This window comes from Schistocerca cancellata, chromosome 9, assembly GCF_023864275.1.
Source record: "Schistocerca cancellata isolate TAMUIC-IGC-003103 chromosome 9, iqSchCanc2.1, whole genome shotgun sequence".
In the NCBI taxonomy this organism is placed as follows: Eukaryota; Metazoa; Arthropoda; class Insecta; order Orthoptera; family Acrididae; genus Schistocerca; species Schistocerca cancellata.
Genome location: NC_064634.1, coordinates 296,578,821 through 296,599,942, shown reverse-complemented (window position 1 = coordinate 296,599,942; position 21,122 = coordinate 296,578,821). Strand labels below are relative to the sequence as shown.

The following is a 21,122-nucleotide window of genomic DNA, read 5'->3' as shown; positions in this document are numbered from 1 at the left end:
ACCACGCAAAGCGGAATAAGTTTATACAGGACAGACTAGTGCGTAGACTTACATCAAAATAGACTTCGAAATGAAGACAACAACAGCAACAGAACAAAGATAAAATTGCTCTTGAATGTGGAGAAACTGTTTCCCAAATTTTCATCTCCAATCTTTACTGCGCTCCACTTACCTGGTGCCTTCGTTTAAGCAGTCTGTGGTGGTGCTCTCGATCGTAACAGCTGGATGTTCAATGTTAATGTCGCTATCGTTTCCACAATTGATATGGATGTTTCTTCAACTATTTAAAATGTGATTTTGTTCATGTACGTTCAGAAGGATTCTAAGAAGACGGGTAATCTCACATCTTTGTACTCTCGGGCAAGGAGAGTATCACATTCATGTAGATGTTATATTCGAGCAACTGACCACTTGGCGATAGATATTTTCAGTCTTCGTCACTGCTTAGGAGCAATCAAAAACCTGAGAAATTCCACATGGAATTTGAATCTCTGAATGTGCGTATGTGAAGTTCCTTGCGTAACTCCTAAAATCTAAGAAAGTTTTTGTACTGGAACACACGAGATATAATGAGATATAGTTCACAATTCAATTTTCATCACAGTTAGATATTTTATCTTTTAGTTCGAAACGATCAGTCATGTTGCAATCGCTTATGGAGAGGTCTGTGAATCTACAAGTGTTGTACCGTTCTGGTTCATCTGAGACGTTACGATCTTATAAGCGGGAATACTGTGAACACTGTATTGGGCTGTTTGACAGGAACTGTGCGTTGTCACTGCGAAAAGGAGTTAGTGGTGCTTACCTGCTGCTTTCCTAGTAGCCTGCGACTCCATAATGAACGCAAAAACTATGTTAAGGACTCTGTGCATTTCTTAATCATTTATATCACATTTACGAGCCTACTTTGACATCTGGTACATTTAATTAGTCGTTAGCGCAGCAAAATTAAGGTAGCGAGGTCATCAGGAGTATGTTTAATGCAAGCTGAAGAGAACAGTGCTACCAACTTCTTTGAGCGGTGTACAGAGAGATAGATAACTAAGAGCTCGTACGTATCGCAAGTGTTTACGGTTGGCGTCCGGTCTTCCTGAGGGCAGCATTGCGCATGCTTGAAATTTTGATGCCTCGTTTACCACGCTACTAGCAGCGAATGTGTTCTCCGCTTTCACCTTGTCTGTGGTGTGCATTTAAGAATTCATGGCGGGCACTTTATACTTAATGGGCATGGAAACAAACATGTCAGCGATTCTGCCACCGACGCTCAAGCAGAGAGGATGGCAAAAGCCAAGGACCTTCCTGATCCGGTGCGTACAGTAACTGTTACTTTTCTGTTTCTCAAGTACTTTTTCTTAACAAGTCCTTTACAACATCCGTTATGTTTTTTGATTTTTCAAAAGTTAATACAAGGGTTCCTCAGTAGAATATCTTCCGTTGTTGTTTCCTTCTTTTTCTTTACAGAGTTCATTTAATGCACAATTCATCACAAACTGTTTCCAATTTCTTATTCCGCTATATCTGCCGACTGGCGTATATCATTAGTTAAGCCCCTCTACGTATGAGCATTCATGCAAAGAGTATAGTACATAAAGATGAAAGAACATAATTTGTAATGCTTTTATAAATTAACCAATCATTACAAAAAAACTTCTGTAAAAGACCAGTGTTTAAGAATTTTTATTTGCAATGAAAACTGGATTTTTTCATGCGCAATAAGTAATTTGAAAAAAATGAGACGTACGTTTTTCATAAACATGATATTTATGCAGTGTGGTGAGAAACAAAGAGTTTGTAGGGGTGATAAGAAATAACTGTTAAGAAAATAATGCGACACGTTGTGCCGTTTCCGAGTTAATTATCATTCATGTTCGCCAATCAGTCCGTTGAACGTGCAGATTTAAGTGGCTCGCCGGATACTGTTTGTGTCAGTTCCTCTCATAGTGTAGGTAACAGCACACGGGGATGCTCAAGTCTTTGTCTTGGATTCGATCCTTACTAGTGTCCCGTTTTCGGTGTTTGTATTGCTCCCTTGATCGGTTCCGGAAAAACAGAGGAAGAGTATTTCAGGAAAGTAAACGAAGAATACGTTTGGAGACATCGTATCTGGTGGGCCTGATATGCTAACTTCCATGTTAATTAACTTGCAAACGCGTATCGAAGTTTTTCCGTAACAATTATTTCTTAGCGCAACCTGTCCTGCAACAGCCTTACAAGCTTTTCGCATTGTTTCTGAGCACCCTTTATATGTGTTAATTATCATATATTTGATGACATTTATATTTAAATGACGTAGGTATTCGAAGTGAATGAAAAAAAAAAAGAAGAAAGACTCGAACCAGCTATCCAGTGCTTACCATTGTCGAAAAATTCCCCATCTTTCTGCATTTCAAGATAGACGGAAACGCTTGTAGAAGATGCAACTTTGTTTAAAAATTTGCACCGGCTGGAAATTATACCAGGTCTCCCGCTTTGTAGGTGGGCACGCGACCACAGAGCTAAGGGTCGAAAAATCGACCCTACTTCAAGGTATTAAAGACGCTCGAAAAATTTAAAGTCGATTTTCTCTAGAATATTCGGAAATTGTATTGAACTTCTTTGTAGATTGATTTTGAAGTTCCGAACATAAACAAATACAAAAATCCGACTCACGTGTGGTCTGCTTGTTAATGTGTTGCAACCAGCTTCTAACTCTTGCAGGGCATTCTGATTATATTAAAAGACAGGAGCTAAGCTTGATAAATTGTCAAAACGACAAAAAGATATTGAGTTTAATGGCCTCTGTACACTGGTGAAAGCAGCTACATTAAAGAGGGTTCATTATCCACTTGAAGGAAAACCTGTTTAAATTCACTAGTTGATATCACTCTCAGAAGAACCCGTACGAAATTGTAAAGGTGAACTATTTATTTAAGCGGTTATTTTGCTAATGAACGAACATTATTTTTAAAAGCACGACATCCGCATAGACTTAACTTATCTTAGTTTTCTACCACCTACTTTTTTCGTATGCAGAGACCAGATATTGTAATGAAGTAAGACGTCCGTATTCTCATGAGTGCTTCATTCATGGCTCCTTTTTCAGATGAAATGAGCTTATTGCCTGAGATATAATTAATGGTGAAAACTGATTCAAGTGAAAGAATACGATAACGGAAGCAAGAGCATTTCACTAAACATAGGTCCACAGAGAAACCATTTGTGAAATATCTGCATATGTGTGGTTACGAGCCGCCACTGACTAAAGAATGAAATGTTGTCGTAGTTAGTGAAAACATGATTAAAATACAATCATTTCGATTAAGTCCGCCGGCCGGAGTGCCCGAGCGGTTCTAGGCGCTACAGTCTGGAACCGTGAGACCGCTACGGTCGCAGGTTCGAATCCTGCCTCGAGCATGGATGTGTGTGATGTCCTTAGGCTAGTTACGTTTAAGTAGTTCTAAGCTATGGGGGACTGATGACCTCTGAAGTTAAGTCCCATAGTGCTCAGAGCCATTTGATTAAGTCCCCGTCCAAACAGGCTCCAGTTTCAGCCATGGCTCATGGTTGGAGGATGTCGTACATACTTTTGAAGAACTGGTGCAGCGAATTGTATAGTCTTGTAAAGATTTAAGATATGATCCCACTGGTATTTGAAATAATTAGTAGCGGTATTTCATTGAAATGTGAGCATTACAATGGAACTCTAACATATAACGAGCTTAAATGGTATTGTATTTCTTGTAAACTTACGCCACGGGTGAAATCTGAGATCATTAGACGGAGACAATCGAAAAGCGTACATTTCGTATTCATACAGAAGTCAAAATGTTCAGATGGGTGTGAAATATTATGGGAATGAACGGCTAAGGTCATCAGTCCCTAAGCTTACACACTACTTAACCTAAATTATCCTAAGGAGAAACACACGCACCCATGCCCGAGGGAGGACTCGATCCTCCGCCGGGACCAGCCGCACAGTCCATGACTGCAGCGCATACAGAAGTCAGTAACGGCTCGTGTGATGGGGGGGATCATGTTTACTGGAACGTTTTTGCTTCTGTAGTAGTATATTTCCACCTGTGTCAGTTTTCGCTGTTAATTGTGGTACAGATACATCACCGCGTAAGGAATGCGAAGATACGATAAAGAAACTCGGTGCTCGCACAGAATCGTATAGAAAATAGTTACTCCCTCACTGCACTTGCGTGTGAAACAGGAATGAGAATGACTGACTCTAGTACGAGGTACTCTCCACCGTCCACCGTACGACGGTTTGCGAAGTTTGTGTGTAGATGCAGATGTTGATCCAAATGACCTTGGGAATCACGTAGAAAACTCCATGAGGTTGTTCGTGAATGATGCTGTTGCAATTAGGGAACTCGAAGGACAGAACACAGAACCGAAATGGAGGAATTGCAGAGGATAGACAAGTGGTGCAGTATCTCGCAATTAACATGAATATGCCGTAATTACGTATAAGTAGTTGGAAAGACCCATTATTGTTCAATTAAATGATTATAGATTAACCGGTGACGCATCCACCTCCGATGTCGAACTCCCATATATAAACCGTCATATCTTCTGAATTATATGTCTCACATTGATATAATTTTGTAGGTACATTCAGCGGTATGCGTATATATCACCTGCAAAATGTATTGCGGATAGACTTACGCATAAAGAAGTAATAAATTAAAACGTAATGCCTAATGCTGAAGTCTAACTCCACGAATAGCGAAAGTGAAGCAAGCGATAAACATTTATGCTTTCATTATTTTTGGGGGGAATGTCAGCGAGAAAAAGTTTCGAAGAGTTCTGAAATTATGCGTAGAGTTTGTTGGAAGCTGCTAAGCACTCTCATACTCAAATGGTGGATGAATGTGATCTATTCATTTGCGCGCCTTGATTTGCTCTCTCCCAAGATAATTACGCAGTGTCTTACTTTAATACTTAATTTATTGTGTTAAGACTTTAACGTAAGATTGTAGGTTTTAGTGAGTGGATTATGACAACGTTTTAAATTTTTAAATTTGACTAATAATTGTATGAGATACTGAAAATAAAAGTTTTATTTAGCCTGGAAGTGTTTAGATAGAGAACGTGCAACTGCGACTGATACCATAAACCCGGTTAGACATTTTGTAATACAGATCAGTGCAAATAGTAACAAACGCAGGACTATTTAAAGCGAAACGATCACAGAAAACAAGATAGAAGGAATACTACTGCCAGAATAAGATTCGCCGGAAGGATTCTGAGGACATGAAGTCCATCCACGGTGGACCGAATCTTGTGTAGCCGTTCTGTCCATGAGTTTGAGAACCTTAGTCAGTAGGATTAATAGAGACCTAGCAGCACTTTTCAGCCTGGGTTTATTTAGCAATCACGAGAGTTAGGCCGAAAGATGTTAGCTACAAGCGAAGCACTATGAACCACGGAGTGGTTTACTCTTTAAATTTCGAGGATTCACATTACAAGAAGATCCAAACAATATTTTAACCTACGCCAACTTAAATCTCGTGAAATGACTATAACGTCAAAATAAGAGAAATTCGATTTTGTATGGAGGTTTATTGACAGCTATTGTTCGCAGATACCACACGAAAATGGAACAAGAAGAAGAGAGAAAGAACTGACAGAGGTGTACTCGAATTATCCTCCGTCGCTAACCGTACAACTAGATTCAAATGTCAAGAATTCACTGCCAATAAAGTTCTTCAGTGCTGTTGACCGCATTGTCAATACAAAAGACTGTCCGACGTTTCGGCGACCACTGCAAGTGGCCTTCCTCAGAGGTGTGCTGATATCTAGGTTTACGTGAAGAATTCAGTCGACAAAACTATGCAAACACTATAACATGGAGTATCTGATTGAAAGAAGCTTTATGGACTGCAATGCGACCCTACAGAGCTTCACTATGTCCTCTGATCAATCCAAATACTTACAAGTTTTTCATTGGGCGTGCTCATGGATGTTGTTCATGTTTGTACCCATCCTCTGTTTGAGACCGGAGGCACGTTATCTGTGTGCTGTTTAACTGTTTTATTTAATACAGGTTCCTAGCAAAATGTAGAACAATATTCCACGTGGACGTCTGTGTAAAATATACTACTGCAATGTCAAAAGGTTCAAATGGCTCTGAGCACTATGGGACTTAACATCTGAGGTCATCAGTCCCATAGAACTTAGAACTACTTAAACCTAACTAATCCAAGGACATCACACACATCCATGCCCGAGGCAGGATTCGAACCTGCGACCGTAGCGGTCGCACGGCTCCAGTCTGAAGCACCTAGAACCGCTCGGCCGTCACTGCAATGTTAAACTGACTCGTGCTCACGCCACATGAAGCTACTAATGTTAAAACACACAGAATTAATTTGGCTAGAGGACAAGCAGAACAAAAATTTCTACGAAGCCAGTGACGCACGAGGCCGGCCGTGGTGGCCAAGCGGTTAAAGGCGCTACAGTCTGGAACCGCGCGGCCGCTACGGTCGCAGGTTCGAATCCTGCCTCGGGCATGGATGTGTGTGATGTCCTTAGGTTAGTTAGGTTTAAGTAGTTCTAAGTTCTAGGGGACTGCTGACCTTAGTAGTTAAGTCCCATAGTGCTCAGAGCCAGACTAACGCACGAGTGGTAGTGTTTGATCTGTACAAGTTCTTCAAAATTAATAAGAAGGAATCTTTCCGTGAATGAGACCCAAAAATACCAAACGGCGGTGTTACGAATAATAAATCATTTTGCAAGCGATATTAGTTCACGCACAGAGGATTTGTACAGGACGTAACAGGTAAAAATGCAGATATTTTTGTATGTGGTATCGTAATACGTGCGGACATCATCGTGTAGGCTGTATTTTTCTGCATCAAACAGTTCCCTCAAACACATCACATAATCTACGAATATTACCTAATGTTTTCTGCACGGTGATAACTTCACGACTAAGTGGACGACACCCGCAGTATGGACTAACGGTTCTGCGTCTAGCGTGCACATTTCAACACCTGACGTGCTACCCAGAGTACAGTCATAATAATAATACGTGGACACGTATATTGAAGTAGCGATTTTAAATATTAATTACACAAGATGGCAAATGAATCTTATATAATTAGAAAAATTCTTTGCCGTAGATGTCCACAAAGAAAAGATCATGTCTGTACATAGGCGTTAAGAGTAGTAAAAATAAATAAGTGCTTTCATACTCACACCTCTGATAATACCTTCTCCATCACGCATTAAAACTGAAGTACTACCAACTTTTGCTCTGCTTACCGATCAGGTGCTGTGAAAGAAATGACGCACGAAAGTAACAACATTTCATGAAATCACATTCGAGGTGCATTCACGTGTACATGGTTCACTTGCAGTAACACACGCTTATAGGCAGCTACAATGTGACAACTCTTTTAGGTCGATAATGTCAGCCGTAGAAGCCAAAATATCATAGAAACGAAGTCTGTAAATAACGTTGCATATTGGCGTCGTCATTTCGCTTATTTTTCTGTAAGACTTATTTTGCGATTTTTGCAGCCGTTACCAGAAAATTTGAAGTTCCTAATTTCTAATTTCTTCATTTTGAATAACTACAACTTCTGACTTCTCTTATTATACGGAAACTATATACATTTTTTAGACTGCCTGGGAGGAGAACGCTAATGGGTCCGAGTGAAAGATGCAGAGCTCGACAGATAAAAGTTTTGCGAGGAGAAAGTAATATAAGTGTGGACGTTCGTAATGATAACGCAACTTCTTAAATTACACTTAAATGTGCACTGAAGGTAATTCCACATAATTTTGACAGTTACAAGTGCTGTTTTGTGGATTTATATTGCAGATTTTGTGATTCAAAACATTTCACATCAGACGTTACTATAAATGACATAACGGGATTCAGATTGTGGTGTCGTAATAGAAAAGCTAATTTGCCGGTGTTAACATAAAATTTATTTTCCAACGCATTAATCAAGTACGCACTACAGCTAACCCAAGAATTCAAGAGAAATGAAAGAATTATTTCGATAATATTTGTAGCTACAATCAGCATTTGCTGTGGTCAGTTCTGATGCCAAAATTTCAAACAGAGTCTTATGTGAAGTGTATCACACACGACATTTTTTTTTCAATCATACGTCACGTCCAATGACTCCTACGTAACAGTCGTTCACCATGTAATGTGGAATTATATTTTTATGACATCGATATTGCTTTTTGCCAATTTTCATTTCCTCCCCCCCTTTTTTAGATTTCAGTCCATTCGTGCCGACGTTGGCCCTTGTGGCAAAGTGTCCACAGTTGCCCTAAATGGCTTAATGTGCCACACATCCACAATGCAAGTCTTTGATGGTACTAACAGCTTTATATTCGCGGTGATCTCTTTTCTATGGTTTGATTTAATTCTTGGTATCGAGTTAGGAAATTCTTTGCCTTGCCCTCAGGTGCAAAGGGTTTCAATGGCAAAATCCAGTATCCAATTTTGTACTGTGTAACTTGCCAACATGTTATCCCACTTGCTTTTGCCATTTGAACACTCTCATATTCACTTTATTTACCCCCTTCAACACATCCCCTGACATTTTTGAAAACTTGTGCACTGACTTTTCGTTCTTCCCGAACAGGGGTTTAATTACATAAAAGGGTGATGACATTTTCCTTTTGTATATTACCTCATATAGTGCGAGTCCAACACTGCTGTGTATCTTAGAATTACACATTGCCACAACAGAAGGAAGGTAAATATCCCAATATCCCAGTCATTGTGACAGCTGTTGACATAATGACTTAACATTTTGACAACTATGTGATAAACACACTCCGTTCTTCCATTTGATTGAAGGAGGAAAGGACTGCGCTTCCAAATGGGTAGGAAGTAGCGTAGCTGTTTCATCATATCGTATTATGCATGCCAAACTTCCATGGCCTGTACCACCATACTTGCATGCTGATATGGAATTGTAACCCTTACTATGTAACATGAAAAATGGCCTATGGTGGTCAACATGTAATGCTTAACTACAAGTGTTTAGGTAACAGACCTAGAATATCCATCCTTACCAGTTCAAATGGTTTGGATGCTTCGGGTAATTTTTGTAATGATACTCTTTGATGTCTGATGTCAGCATGTTGTGCACATCGTATTTGATTCTTGACATACTGCTTGATGTCTTGTCTCCTCGTAATCCACGAAAACTTTTCTGCTACCCAGCTATCAGTAACTGTCCTGATACATGGTCGTGTGCTTGCCTTACTACTCATCTTGCAATGCTGAAGGTACTGCCAAGTGTGGTCCATACTTCATCATTTCGCACAACACCCCTTGAACATCGAGAACTGTGGCTATGCCCTAAATACTTCGCAGTTTGTGTCAACAGTTTGTGCTTCCTTTCACTTTTGTGAAGTGCTTATGTAACCTTAATCTTCCAGCTCTGTTGTCTGGTTCGTGTATCACTTTGCAATCAAGTTCACTCAGTTTCAGAGCCCAGTGCATTAACCTCCTTGAAAGGCCCCTTAACTCAGGTGCCATTACAACACAAAGTAGTCTGTTAAAACCCTAAATTTCTTCCTATACAAGTAACAACAAAAATGTGTACTCAACATAGTCTGTTACAAGCTTACATTTCTCCCTGTACAAGTGACAACATTAATATGTAATCCCATAAATGACAGCCAACATTTCCTTCTCTGTGGATGAATAACTGTTCTCCGCTTTTATTTAAATGTCTCTATGCATATTCCACCAGATGTTCTTAACCATCTTGCTTGAGAAAACACTCACTGGGAATACTAATACCAGACTCGTTGTAAATGCTCCCTTTAATTTCTCGAATGTGATATGACAGTTGGTTACCAATGGAATTTTATGCATTTCCGCAATAAAAGGTATAACGGCGCAACAATTTCGCCAAAAGTCCTTGGCGAATAGTCAATAATAATTACAGAGCGCTAAAAATGATTGAAGTTGCTTCAGTGTCTGTGGTGGCAGTAAATCATGTACCGCACTAATCAAACATGCATCTTCACGCCATCTTGGCTAATAAGATGATGCTGGTAATAATGCGAAGTGACGCTTCTCAGTACTCAGCATCAGATGTTCTGAATGAAGCCTTTAAAATACTTCCTTTAGTCGCTGTACTTGCTCCTCCAGGTCTTTACAAAATACAGTGATATTGTCAAGCTGAATCGTCCACTGTCTCTGTTTGCCTTCTAAGCACTTTCTCCAATAGCCTCTGCAAGATGGCTGGTATATTCTTAAAGCCAAATAGCATCTGTTGTAAATGCAGTCTTCGGCCAGTCGTACAGAACCACTTCCAATTGATGGTGGCCACTCTTCAAATCATAACAGCTTATTCGACGGGCATCCATAGCCAAACTTTTGCATGTTGAACAACTGTAACTGTTTTAAACCCTATGTTAAATGCATGGTCAGTTTCCTAATTTAAATTACATTATCAGGTGCAAATATTATAGTGGTAAAACCACTTGTGGCAGTGATATTTTTCATGTCTAGTGCAAAGTGAGATCAAAAGTGCGCGAGAGTTTTTTTTAGTCATGTGTTGTTTTTTTTATCTTTGCCGTAAGACTATAGAATCTCCTAGTTTTTGTTACTTCTCTGTTGTTTTTAGTTTTCTTCTCAGTGTGAGTTTTTCACGAATAAATTGTACTCCGTTAACTCATTATACCGGACGGCTATGCAATTATTTGTTGTAGGCTAGTCGCCTACATAATTGGTGACCTCCGATTAAGGAACTTTAAATCTTTCGTTAGCTACGTCGAACATTAACTGCAGAAGCAATGACCGACGACGGCAAACGATACGGTTCGATAACGGAAGAAATTCATAGGCTTCAGAATGAGATAGAAACTTTACAGTTGCATATTTCGAAAGAGATGAACTTAAAGCATATACCGGACCAAAGGAATGACGTTGGTTCAACAACCATGGCAGCACAACCACAGCAAGTAACAGCAACGGAAGTACCCGTTGGTTTCAACGCTTCACCAACTCAACGGTTGCAATTACGAACGCCCCCATTCATGCCTTCTCAGCCACACACATGGTTCGCGGTAATGGAAAATATATTTCTACAACAAAGAATATTCAGTGATCACGAGAAGTTCACCTTGGTGATAAGTAATTTGGACCATCAGACCTCGGTTTTGGTATCTGACATTATAGTGAACCCGCCTACTGAAGGAGCATACTGTAGACTGAAAGAAGAATTAATTTCTCGGTGTGTGAAGTCAGTCGACATCAGAGTCAAACAAGTACTGTACCAAGAGAAACGGGGAGATAGGACCCCGTCAGAATACTGGCGTCATTTACGCAGCCTGGTAGATAGATCGACAGTCTCTGATAGACTGTTACTCCACGTATGGCAACAACAGCTACCAGTGCAAGTAAGAACTACACTAGCTATATACGACGAAAGATCAGTTGACAAGCTGCTACTCGCTGCAGACAGAATCTACGAGACGCACGAGCCTACTGCAACAGTCGCAATGACGTCGACAGATGCCACGTACGGTAACTACCATTACCAGCAAGACCAAACTGACGATATAACAGTAAACTGTGCCGCGGTCGCAACGCGACAAACAGCAAAAAGTTCAAACGAAATTAGAGATTTAAAAACTGCAATAGATGATTTGCGAGCGCAACTAAGCACGCTACAACGACCACAAATTATCTTTAAGCGCAAGAGAGACCGGGCTGGGCGTGAAACACGAAGTCAACAAGAGGACGAGCGTAAGGTGTGTTGGTACCATATACGTTTTGGGAGAAATGCTACAAGATGTACATCACCATGCGCCTACTCAGACAACCAAGGTATGTACAGAAACAGTGCAGTGTTTTCATGTCAGCGACAACAGTCGTCAATACATATGCCTCCTGCTTCGAAAAGATTGTATGTATCAGACGTACTTACGGGTACAAGGTTTTTGGTGGATACCGGGTCAGACATTAGTTCGCTTCCTGTCAGCCATGCGCCACACAACGAAAAAGACATACAGCCACGTTTGAAGGCAGTGAATAACACGGTGATTAACACGTACGGATGTAAAGTGTGCAAGATTGATGTGGGTTTTTCCAAACAGTTTATCTGGTCTTTTGTGATAGCTGGTATATCAGAACCTATTTTGGGCGCTGATTTTCTGGCACATTTCGAGTTGGCGGTCGACTTACAAGGAAAACGTTTGTTAAATCTGACGGACAACAGTGCAATATCAAGCACTAAAGGGCATACAACTTGTGAGAAGCTACAGGCGATTGGCAACTCTGTAGTCGAAGAGCTACATGACGAAGAAAAAATTCGGAGATGTTCTGACGGACAGACAAAAGAAGTTAAACATAGCACGGTTCACTATATTCGTACCACGCCAGGACAGCCAGTTTCACAACGAGCACGTAGAATCGCACCAGAGAGCGTGACAGAAACAAAGGCGATATTCGAGGAAATGTTACAGGCGGGAATAATTCGCCGGTCAGACAGTCCGTGGTCTTCACCCCTACACTTAGTACGTAAGAAAGATGGATCATGGAGACCGTGTGGGGATTACCGAGCATTAAACTCAAGAACCATTCCAGATAGATACCCAGTACCTAATATACAGGACTTCACATGTGCTTTGGCCGGCGCGAAAATTTTTAGCGTCCTCGATTGCAAGAAAGCATACAACCAGATACCAGTGGCTCCAAGAGATGTTCAGAAGACAGCAGTGATTACACCATTTGGATTATTCGAGTTTTTATTTATGCCTTTTGGCCTTAAGAACGCAGCACAGACTTGGCAGCGATTTATCGACGAGGTGATAAAGGGATTAACATTTTGCTTTGCTTATCTTGATGACATTTTGGTTTTCTCTCCGGATAGTCAAACACATGAACAGCATCTGTGTCAACTTCGCAAGCGTCTATCTCACTACGGAGTCGTTTTAAATGAAAATAAATGCGTCATGCACAAGAACCAAGTCACTTTCCTCGGCCATACTGTGTCATCAGAAGGTATATTGCCTCTGCCAGAGAAGATCGCGGCGATACAGGCCCTTCCGAAACCGACAACCTACCAAGAGCTACGACGATACATGGGATTAATAAATTTTTATAGACGTCACCTACCAGCAACGGCTGCGGTGCAAGCACCACTCACTGATGCACTCAAGGGACACGACGCCAAAGGTCGACGAATAGTTAAGTGGACACAAGAAATGGACAAAGCATTTAATGATCTTCAAGCAAGCCTCAGCAAAGCAGTGTTGCTCGCTCACCCAGTTCACTACGCACAATTAGCTATTGTTGTAGACGCGAGCCAGTCAGCAATAGGGGCGGCGCTGCACCAGCGGGTAGAACGGCAATGGCAACCACTACGGTTTTTCTCTAAAAAGTTACAGACTGCACAACAGAAGTGGAGCGCGTATGACAGAGAATTGTTCGCGATCTACGAAGCAATTCGATACTTCCGCCCACAAATAGAGGCTAGACCGGTGACTGTGTTTACAGACCACAAACCCATAACATCGGCTTTTAAAAACACCAGTGATAAATGCTCACCAAGACAGTTCCGTTATATTGAGTTCATAAGTCAGTTCACGACAGATATACGCCATTTAAGAGGCGCAGAAAATTTAGTGGCTGACTATTTTTCACGTATTTGCGGGATTTCAGAAATTATAGACTATGATAAACTTGCAGTGGAACAGACCAAGGATGCAGAGCTACGACAGCTGTTAAACGACCCGTCTACAGGTCTGAAGTTCGAGCAAATTCTGGTGCCTAACTCCAAGCGGAAGCTGTGGTGCGACTTTTCTCAGGGCAGACCAAGACCATTCATTTCAGAAATATTGCGCAAGACGGCATTCAACAGTGTCCACACACTATCGCACCCAGGAGCCAACGCTACAATAAAGCTGCTGACAGACCGCTATGTGTGGCCTTCTATGAAAAGAGACGCGCGCCTTTGGGTACGTTCCTGCATTCCTTGTCAACAGAGTAAAGTAGGACGACATGTGCGTGCTGATATTGGAGATTTTAAAGGTACCTCTGCTAGATTCGCACACATTCACGTAGACCTGGTTGGGCCTCTCCCACAGTCAGAGGGTTACAGATATTTGTTTACGGCCATAGATAGGTGCACAAGATGGGCAGAAGCAACTCCAATAGTCGATATTTCAGCCGAAACTACTGCTAAGACGTTTCTGTGTACGTGGGTTGCCCGTTTTGGATGCCCCCTTCACGTCACAACTGACCAAGGACGTCAGTTCGAATCTACGTTGTTCCTCGAGCTATCCAAAATGTGCGGTTTCCAACGCCACCACACGACTGCCTATCACCCTGCCAGTAATGGTATGGTCGAACGATGGCACAGAACACTCAAAGCAGCATTGATGTGTCATCAAGAGAGATGGACGGAAGCATTACCATTAGTGTTGTTAGGCCTGCGGACAGCTCACAAACCCGATATTGGTGCATCAGTTGCCGAGATGGTTTACGGCGAGCCGCTACGGATTCCTGCAGATTATTTAGTACCAACCCTACTACCTGGATCAGAGAGCCTCACACACTGGGTGCAGCAGCTAAAACGTCACTGCACAAATATACGTTGCCCGCCACCTTCTCGCCATGGTAACCGTAACGTGTTTGTACACAAAGACTTGTACAATTGCTCTCACGTAATGTTGCGAACAGACTCAGTCAAATCGCCTTTACAACCACCATATACGGGCCCATTTCAGGTGCTGAGTAGAAATAAGCATACCGTGGACATAATGTACAATGGTGTTCCGACAAAGGTATCGATTGAACGTGTCAAGCCAGCATGGGTTTTACCCTCTCCGACCTCTGACACCACGCCTGTGCATCAACACCTGATGGACGCAGAGCATACCCAAACACCGCTCAGTACATCGTCTGAGACAGGTGAATCACCACCACAAACAACAACGTCACCACCCCCGAGACATCCGACGCACACCAGAGCTGGACGTCGAATAAAATTCAAGTATCAAGATATCCCTGGGGCTCCGCACTTTAAGGGGGGGGGGGGGCTGTGTGGCAGTGATATTTTTCATGTCTAGTGCAAAGTGAGATCAAAAGTGCGCGAGAGTTTTTTTTAGTCATGTGTTGTTTTTTTTATCTTTGCCGTAAGACTATAGAATCTCCTAGTTTTTGTTACTTCTCTGTTGTTTTTAGTTTTCTTCTCAGTGTGAGTTTTTCACGAATAAATTGTACTCCGTTAACTCATTATACCGGACGGCTATGCAATTATTTGTTGTAGGCTAGTCGCCTACACACTTTTACAGTCTGAGCCCTACCCTTTTCTTAAAATTTGGAAAATTTTGCAAAAAGCAATAGTTATGGGTTAAAACGAGGCAATGAAATTGCAATCTTAGTTGAAGCCGCTCCAGGACGGAATGCCCGTGTCTATGGCCCTCTTGAGTCTCGTGGACGAATAGCGCGAGCTGGGTTTCACACGACCGTCTCTTTCGAAACCCAAGCTGATTCCTACAGAGTAGATATCTAGTCTCCAGGAAATTCATTATACTCGAACATAATACGTGTTCCAAAATTCTACAACTGATCGACGTTAGAGAAATAGGTCTATAGTTCTGCACATCTGTTCGACGTCCCTTCTTGAAAAGGGGGATGACTTGTGCCCTTTTCCAATCCTTTGGAACGTTACGCTCTTCTAGAGACCTACGGTACACCGCTGCAAGAAGGGGGGCAAGTTCCTTCGCGTACTCTGTGTAAAATAGAACTGGTATCCCATCAGGTCCAGCGACCTTTCCTCTTTTGAGCGATTTTAATTATTTCTCTGTCGTCTATTTCGATATCTACCATTTTGTTATCTGTGCGGCAATCTAGAGAAGGAACTACAGTGCAGTCTTCCTCTGTGAAACAGCTTTGGAAAAAGACATTTAGTATTTCGGCCTTTAGTCTGTCATCCTCTGTTTCAGTACCATTTTGGTCACAGAGGGTCTGGACATTTTGTTTTGATCCACCTGCCGCTTTGACATAAGACCAGAATTTCTTAGGATTTTCTGCCAAGTCAGTATATAGAACTTTACTTTCGAATTCATTGAACGCCTCTCGCATAGCCTTCCTCACAATACATTTCGCTTCGCGTAATTTCTGTTTGTCTGCAAGGCTTTGGCTATGTTTATGTTTGCTGTGAAGTTCCCCTTGCTTCCGCAGCAGTTTTATAACTCGGTTGTTGTACCACGGTGGCTCTTTTCCATCTCTTACGATCTTGCTTGGCACATACTCATCTAACGCATATTGTACGATGGTTTTGAACTTTGTCCACTGATCCTCAACACAATCTGTACTTGAGACAAAACTTTTGTGTTGAGCCGTCAGGTACTCTGTAATCTGCTTTTTGTCACTTTTGCTAAACAGAAAAATCTTCCTACCTTTTTTAATATTTCTATTTACGGCTGAAATCATCGATGCCGTAACCGCTTTATGATCGCTGATTCCCTGTTCTGCGTTAACTGTTTCAAATAGTTCGGGTCTGTTTGTCACCAGAAGGTCTAATATATTATCGCCACGAGTCGGTTCTCTGTTTAACTGCTCAAGGTAGTTTTCAGATAAAGCAATTAAAAAAATTTCACTGGATTCTTTGTCCCTGCCACCCGTTATGAACGTTTGAGTCTCCCAGTCTATATCCGGCAAATTAAAATCTCCACCCAGAACTATAACATGGTGGTGAAATCTACTCGAAATATTTTCCAAATTATCCTTCAGGAGCTCAGCCACAACAGCTGCTGAGCCAGGGGGCCTATAAAGTCATCCAATTACCATGTCTGAGCCTGCTTTAACCGTGACCTTCACCCAAATCATTTCACATTTTGGATCTCCGTCAATTTCCTTCGATACTATTGCACTTCTTATCGCTATAAACACGCCTCCCCCTTCACTGTCCAGTCTGTCTCTGCGATATACATTCCAACATGAGTTTCGGTTTTCATTACTGTTTACGTCTGGTTTCAGCCAACTTTCTGTCCCTAGTACTGTATGGGCGTTGTGACCGTTTATTAATGAGAGCAGTTCTGGGACCTTTCTGTAGAGGCTCCTGCAGTTTACTATTAGCACATTAATATTGTTATTCCCTGTTGCATTTTGCCTACTCCTACCTTGCCGCGTCTCATGAGGCGTCTTGTCGGGCCTAGGGAGGGAATTCTCTAACCTAAAAAACCCCCATGTGCACTCCACACGTACTCCGCTACCCTTGTAGCCGCTTCCGGCGTGTAGTGCACGCCTGACCTATTCAGGGGGACCCTACAGTTCTCCACCCGATAGCGGAGGTCGAGAAATTTGCACCCCAGATCTCCGCAGAATTGTCTGAGCCTTTGGTTTAAGCCTTCCACTCGGCTCCAAACCAGAGGACCGCGATCGGTTCTGGGAACTATACTACAAATAGTTAGCTCTGATTCCACCCCGCAAGCGAGGCTTTCCGCCTTCACCAATTCCGCCAACCGCCTGTACGAACTGAGGATGACCTCTGAACCCAGACGGCAGGAGTCATTGGTGCCGACATGAGCAACAATTTGCAGTCGGGTGCACCCAGTGCTCTCTATCGCCGACGGTAGGGCCTCCTCCACATCTCGGATGAGACCCCCCGGCAAGCAGACAGAGTGAACACTGGCCTTCTTCCCCGACCTTTTCGCTATTTCCCTAAGGGGCTCCATCACCCGCCTAGCGTTGGAGCTCCCAATAACTAATAAACTCCTCCCCCTGTGTGCCTGCTCGGACCTTGCTGAAGGAGCAGCGATATGTCCACTCACAGGCAGAGCGGGCGATGCCACATGGCCAGTCTCCACATTTACCCTCCGCCTCGTGCGCCGCGAACGCCGCTGAACCCGCCACTCCCCTTGGGGAGAGGATGGCCCAACTGCGCCCAGTACCCACGAAGAAGTCTCCACAGCAGGGACAGTGGGTGAAAGCATGTAACACCTGGGGTGTACCTTGCACCAGACTCCCCACTGCCACTAGACTTCGACGCAGCAGCCTGAAGACGGCTGACCGCGGCCATCAACACGCTCAGCTGTTCGCGAACAGTGGCCAGCTCCTCCTGGCCAGCTCCTATTCTAAAGTATCTTTCATAGATATCGATTCACTACAAATTTCAACATTAACTTTTATTTAAACTACTGGTGGTCTTTGAGTCGTCTGATTCCATTAGTTCCTATATAGTGGAGTAACAATATTCGTCCCTTCCACGTCATTATCCACTCCAAATTTAGATGACTACCACCAAGGCGTGTCAGCTGCCCCTGGTTCAAAATGGCTCTGAGCGCTATGAGACTTAACTTCTGAGGTCATCAGTCCCCTAGAACTTAGTACTACTTAAACCTAACTAACCTAAAAACATCACACACATCCATGCCTGAGGTAGGATTCGAACCTGCGACCGTAGCGGTTGCGCGGTTCCATACTTTAGTGCCTAGAACCGCTTGGCCACCCCATCCGGCAGCTGCCGCTGATCCCAGGACTTCCAGCATCTGCCAACCGTTATTTCTACGTGATGAGCTTTGCAGTTGTAGGTACTTTCTGACAGTTGTAGATACTTGCAGCTCTCTCGTATCAACTTATTGGCCTGCCAACTCATGCAGTGTTGCCTTGTCCGACAGGTGGTGGACTTGAGGTGGATGAGCCGGGCGCTGGCACCCGTGGGCATGTGGGGTCCCTCGGGTGGCAGCCGGCTGTACTATGCCTACTCGCTGTGGACCATCGTGCAGCTGGTGCTGACGGCCGCCGGCCAGGTGGCGGGGCTGCAGGGCCACTGGGACGACCTGCAGACCGTCTTCACCACGCTCTGCTTTGCCTTCACTGTCACCTGCACCATCATCAAGGTTCGTGATAGTCATCTCCACTCGTATATCAGAACACACAAGAGCGACAGGTGTCGCAAAAAACTTATACATGGAGTTCAGAAATTCCGATTACAGACTGCTATAACTTGTAAAAGGGAGTGAGTAGAAAATATTTCGTATTGGAATCCATGTCCAGGAACGCACCGTTTCTGTGGTAGAACTATTCGAAAACATGTTAGTAGTGCGACCCGCTCTACAGGTAACTGATTAGGCGTGAGCCATTAAGTCACTTACTCTGTAATTCTACTGATAATAACCAAAGAAATTACTCCTGTACTCGTTGACGGGTTCTCTTCAACGTGATACAAAACAATCTGTTCCAGTTCTGGTGTGCGACTTCTTCCTGAAACACCACAGTCACACCTGCTGACGGTGAAGGTACCCTTTCTTGAAGCCGTTCCGTAATTATGCCGAAGAGGTTACGCGAAAGAGTCGGCCGTCGTGGATAATGATCTTCATATAGGCTACGAGCTGCTCTTCCATTACCGTGAGCTTCGCCAATCAGAAGGATCTTGTCGGTGTAGTCTGCAAACGTGTTCTCAGCCATGTTGCTCTCTCACAGACACATGAATGAGGCTCTAACTAGGTCAGAGATGGGATAGAAGTCAAACGACATCAGCCGATCCGACGTAAGCAGCCCGCACCATGACCAACCTGTTGTGTACCTACTTAGCAAACATGTTTTGAAACGGCTGAAACAGGGAAACGGTACGTTTCCGGAAGTGGTTTCGTATTCAAAATATTATGTGCTCACTCCTCTCTACACGTCCTACAAATTTGTAACGGGAATTTCAGAACGCCCTGTAAACTGGATGTAACGAGGATAGGCGAAGCTGTCTGCAGCTCGTGGCCTAGTGGCTAGTGTTGATGCATCTGGATGACGGGGTCCTGGGAGCGATTCCCGGCCGAGTTGAAGATTTTTCCCTGGGTGTTTGTGTTGTCATCATCATCATCATTCGTGAGAGTGTCTAGATTGGATTGTGTAAAAATTGGGACTTTGTAGGGCCGCTGATGACTGTGCACTTGAGCTTCCACAAACCAAACATCATATCGCATAGTTGTACTGAACTACATTACATCAGTATTTATGTCATCAGTAGACTGACAATTATAGCCATTACAAATCATATGTTTTTAGATTGGTTAGTATCTCCAATCACACATGACAAGAGCAAGCCGTTACTGAAGATTTTCCCCTGGGCAGCGGGGTAGGTATTGAAGTGTGGACGCGTGTTCCATGACTGCCCAGGAAACATCAAGTCGCAAAGTTTTTTACGTCTCTTGATGATATTAAGCTGCCAAACACAAAAATATCTGCACTTACATCCATTGCACCCTATATGTATATGCAGGGTGAATCGCCTAAAATTTGCACCACATGTATTGCGGAAATGGAAAGTGCTATAGATGTGCGGTTTTCACAGAGCGAATGGGTGGTCAGGGGCTCTTATTGTTAGCCAATAAGCAGATGGTGTTTTCTGTGAAAACATATACTTTTGAAATGTAACAATGCTATTGACATTAGAAAACTAAAATAGGGTAAATTAGAATGTCAGTGGTGTTTGTTACAGGTGTCTATTGCGAGCCATTTACGAGATTCGTGTTGTGCAAAGTTTCCACAAAGACAATTGTTTGTGCCATTCAACCTGCATATCTGCTAGGAACGATGTTATGCTTGCTTGTAGTGTGCTGTTATGTTCTTTGAGTGCAATGCAATTTACTAGTCTGTTAGTATGTGACAGTCGAAGCAGTAGGTTGTGAGTGAACTATGGGATTTACGAATGCAGAAAAAGCCGACTTGCTTATGGTGTATCGAGAGTATAGGAAGAAAGCAGTCCGTTATTGTACGGTGTATGCGGCAAGATATCCCAACATACGTCAACTGTCTCGACAATTCTTATCAACATCTTCAAGCAGTCACGTACAAGTAGGTAGTGTAGCACGTAGACAACGTAACAGAAGGAAACAAGTGATGTCAGAAGAAGGGGAAATTAATGTTCTTGCTGCTGATGCAGTTGATCTTCACTTTAGCTCCCGCGCAATCACACGAGAAAGTGGTATGAATCAGGCAAGCGTCCTACGCATTCACCATCGATAATGGTTCCATCCCTATCACATCTGTCTCATCAAGAGCTGCATGGAAACCATTATGAGAATCGTGTTAACTTCTGTACATGGGCATTAAGACTGGATGCACGAGATGTATCCTGTATCTCGTTTAGTGATGAAGTCACATTTATCCATCATGGCAGGTAAATCGCGTAAACGTGCAC

At 42.9% G+C, this 21,122-nt stretch overlaps 1 protein-coding gene across 1 annotated transcript in view; it reads left to right on the top strand.

Annotated features, from left to right (window-relative positions):
• The first annotated feature begins 1,201 nt into the window (after nucleotides 1-1,201).
• The window catches only part of LOC126101365 (uncharacterized), a 46,664-nt gene continuing 26,743 nt past the window's right edge, over nucleotides 1,202-21,122 (top strand). Inside the window, exons 1-2 of the mRNA XM_049912033.1 lie at nucleotides 1,202-1,307; nucleotides 18,607-18,828. Coding sequence (XP_049767990.1) covers nucleotides 1,278-1,307; nucleotides 18,607-18,828 — 252 coding nt within the window. The 5' untranslated portion in view covers nucleotides 1,202-1,277. The remainder of the gene's footprint in view (nucleotides 1,308-18,606; nucleotides 18,829-21,122) is intronic.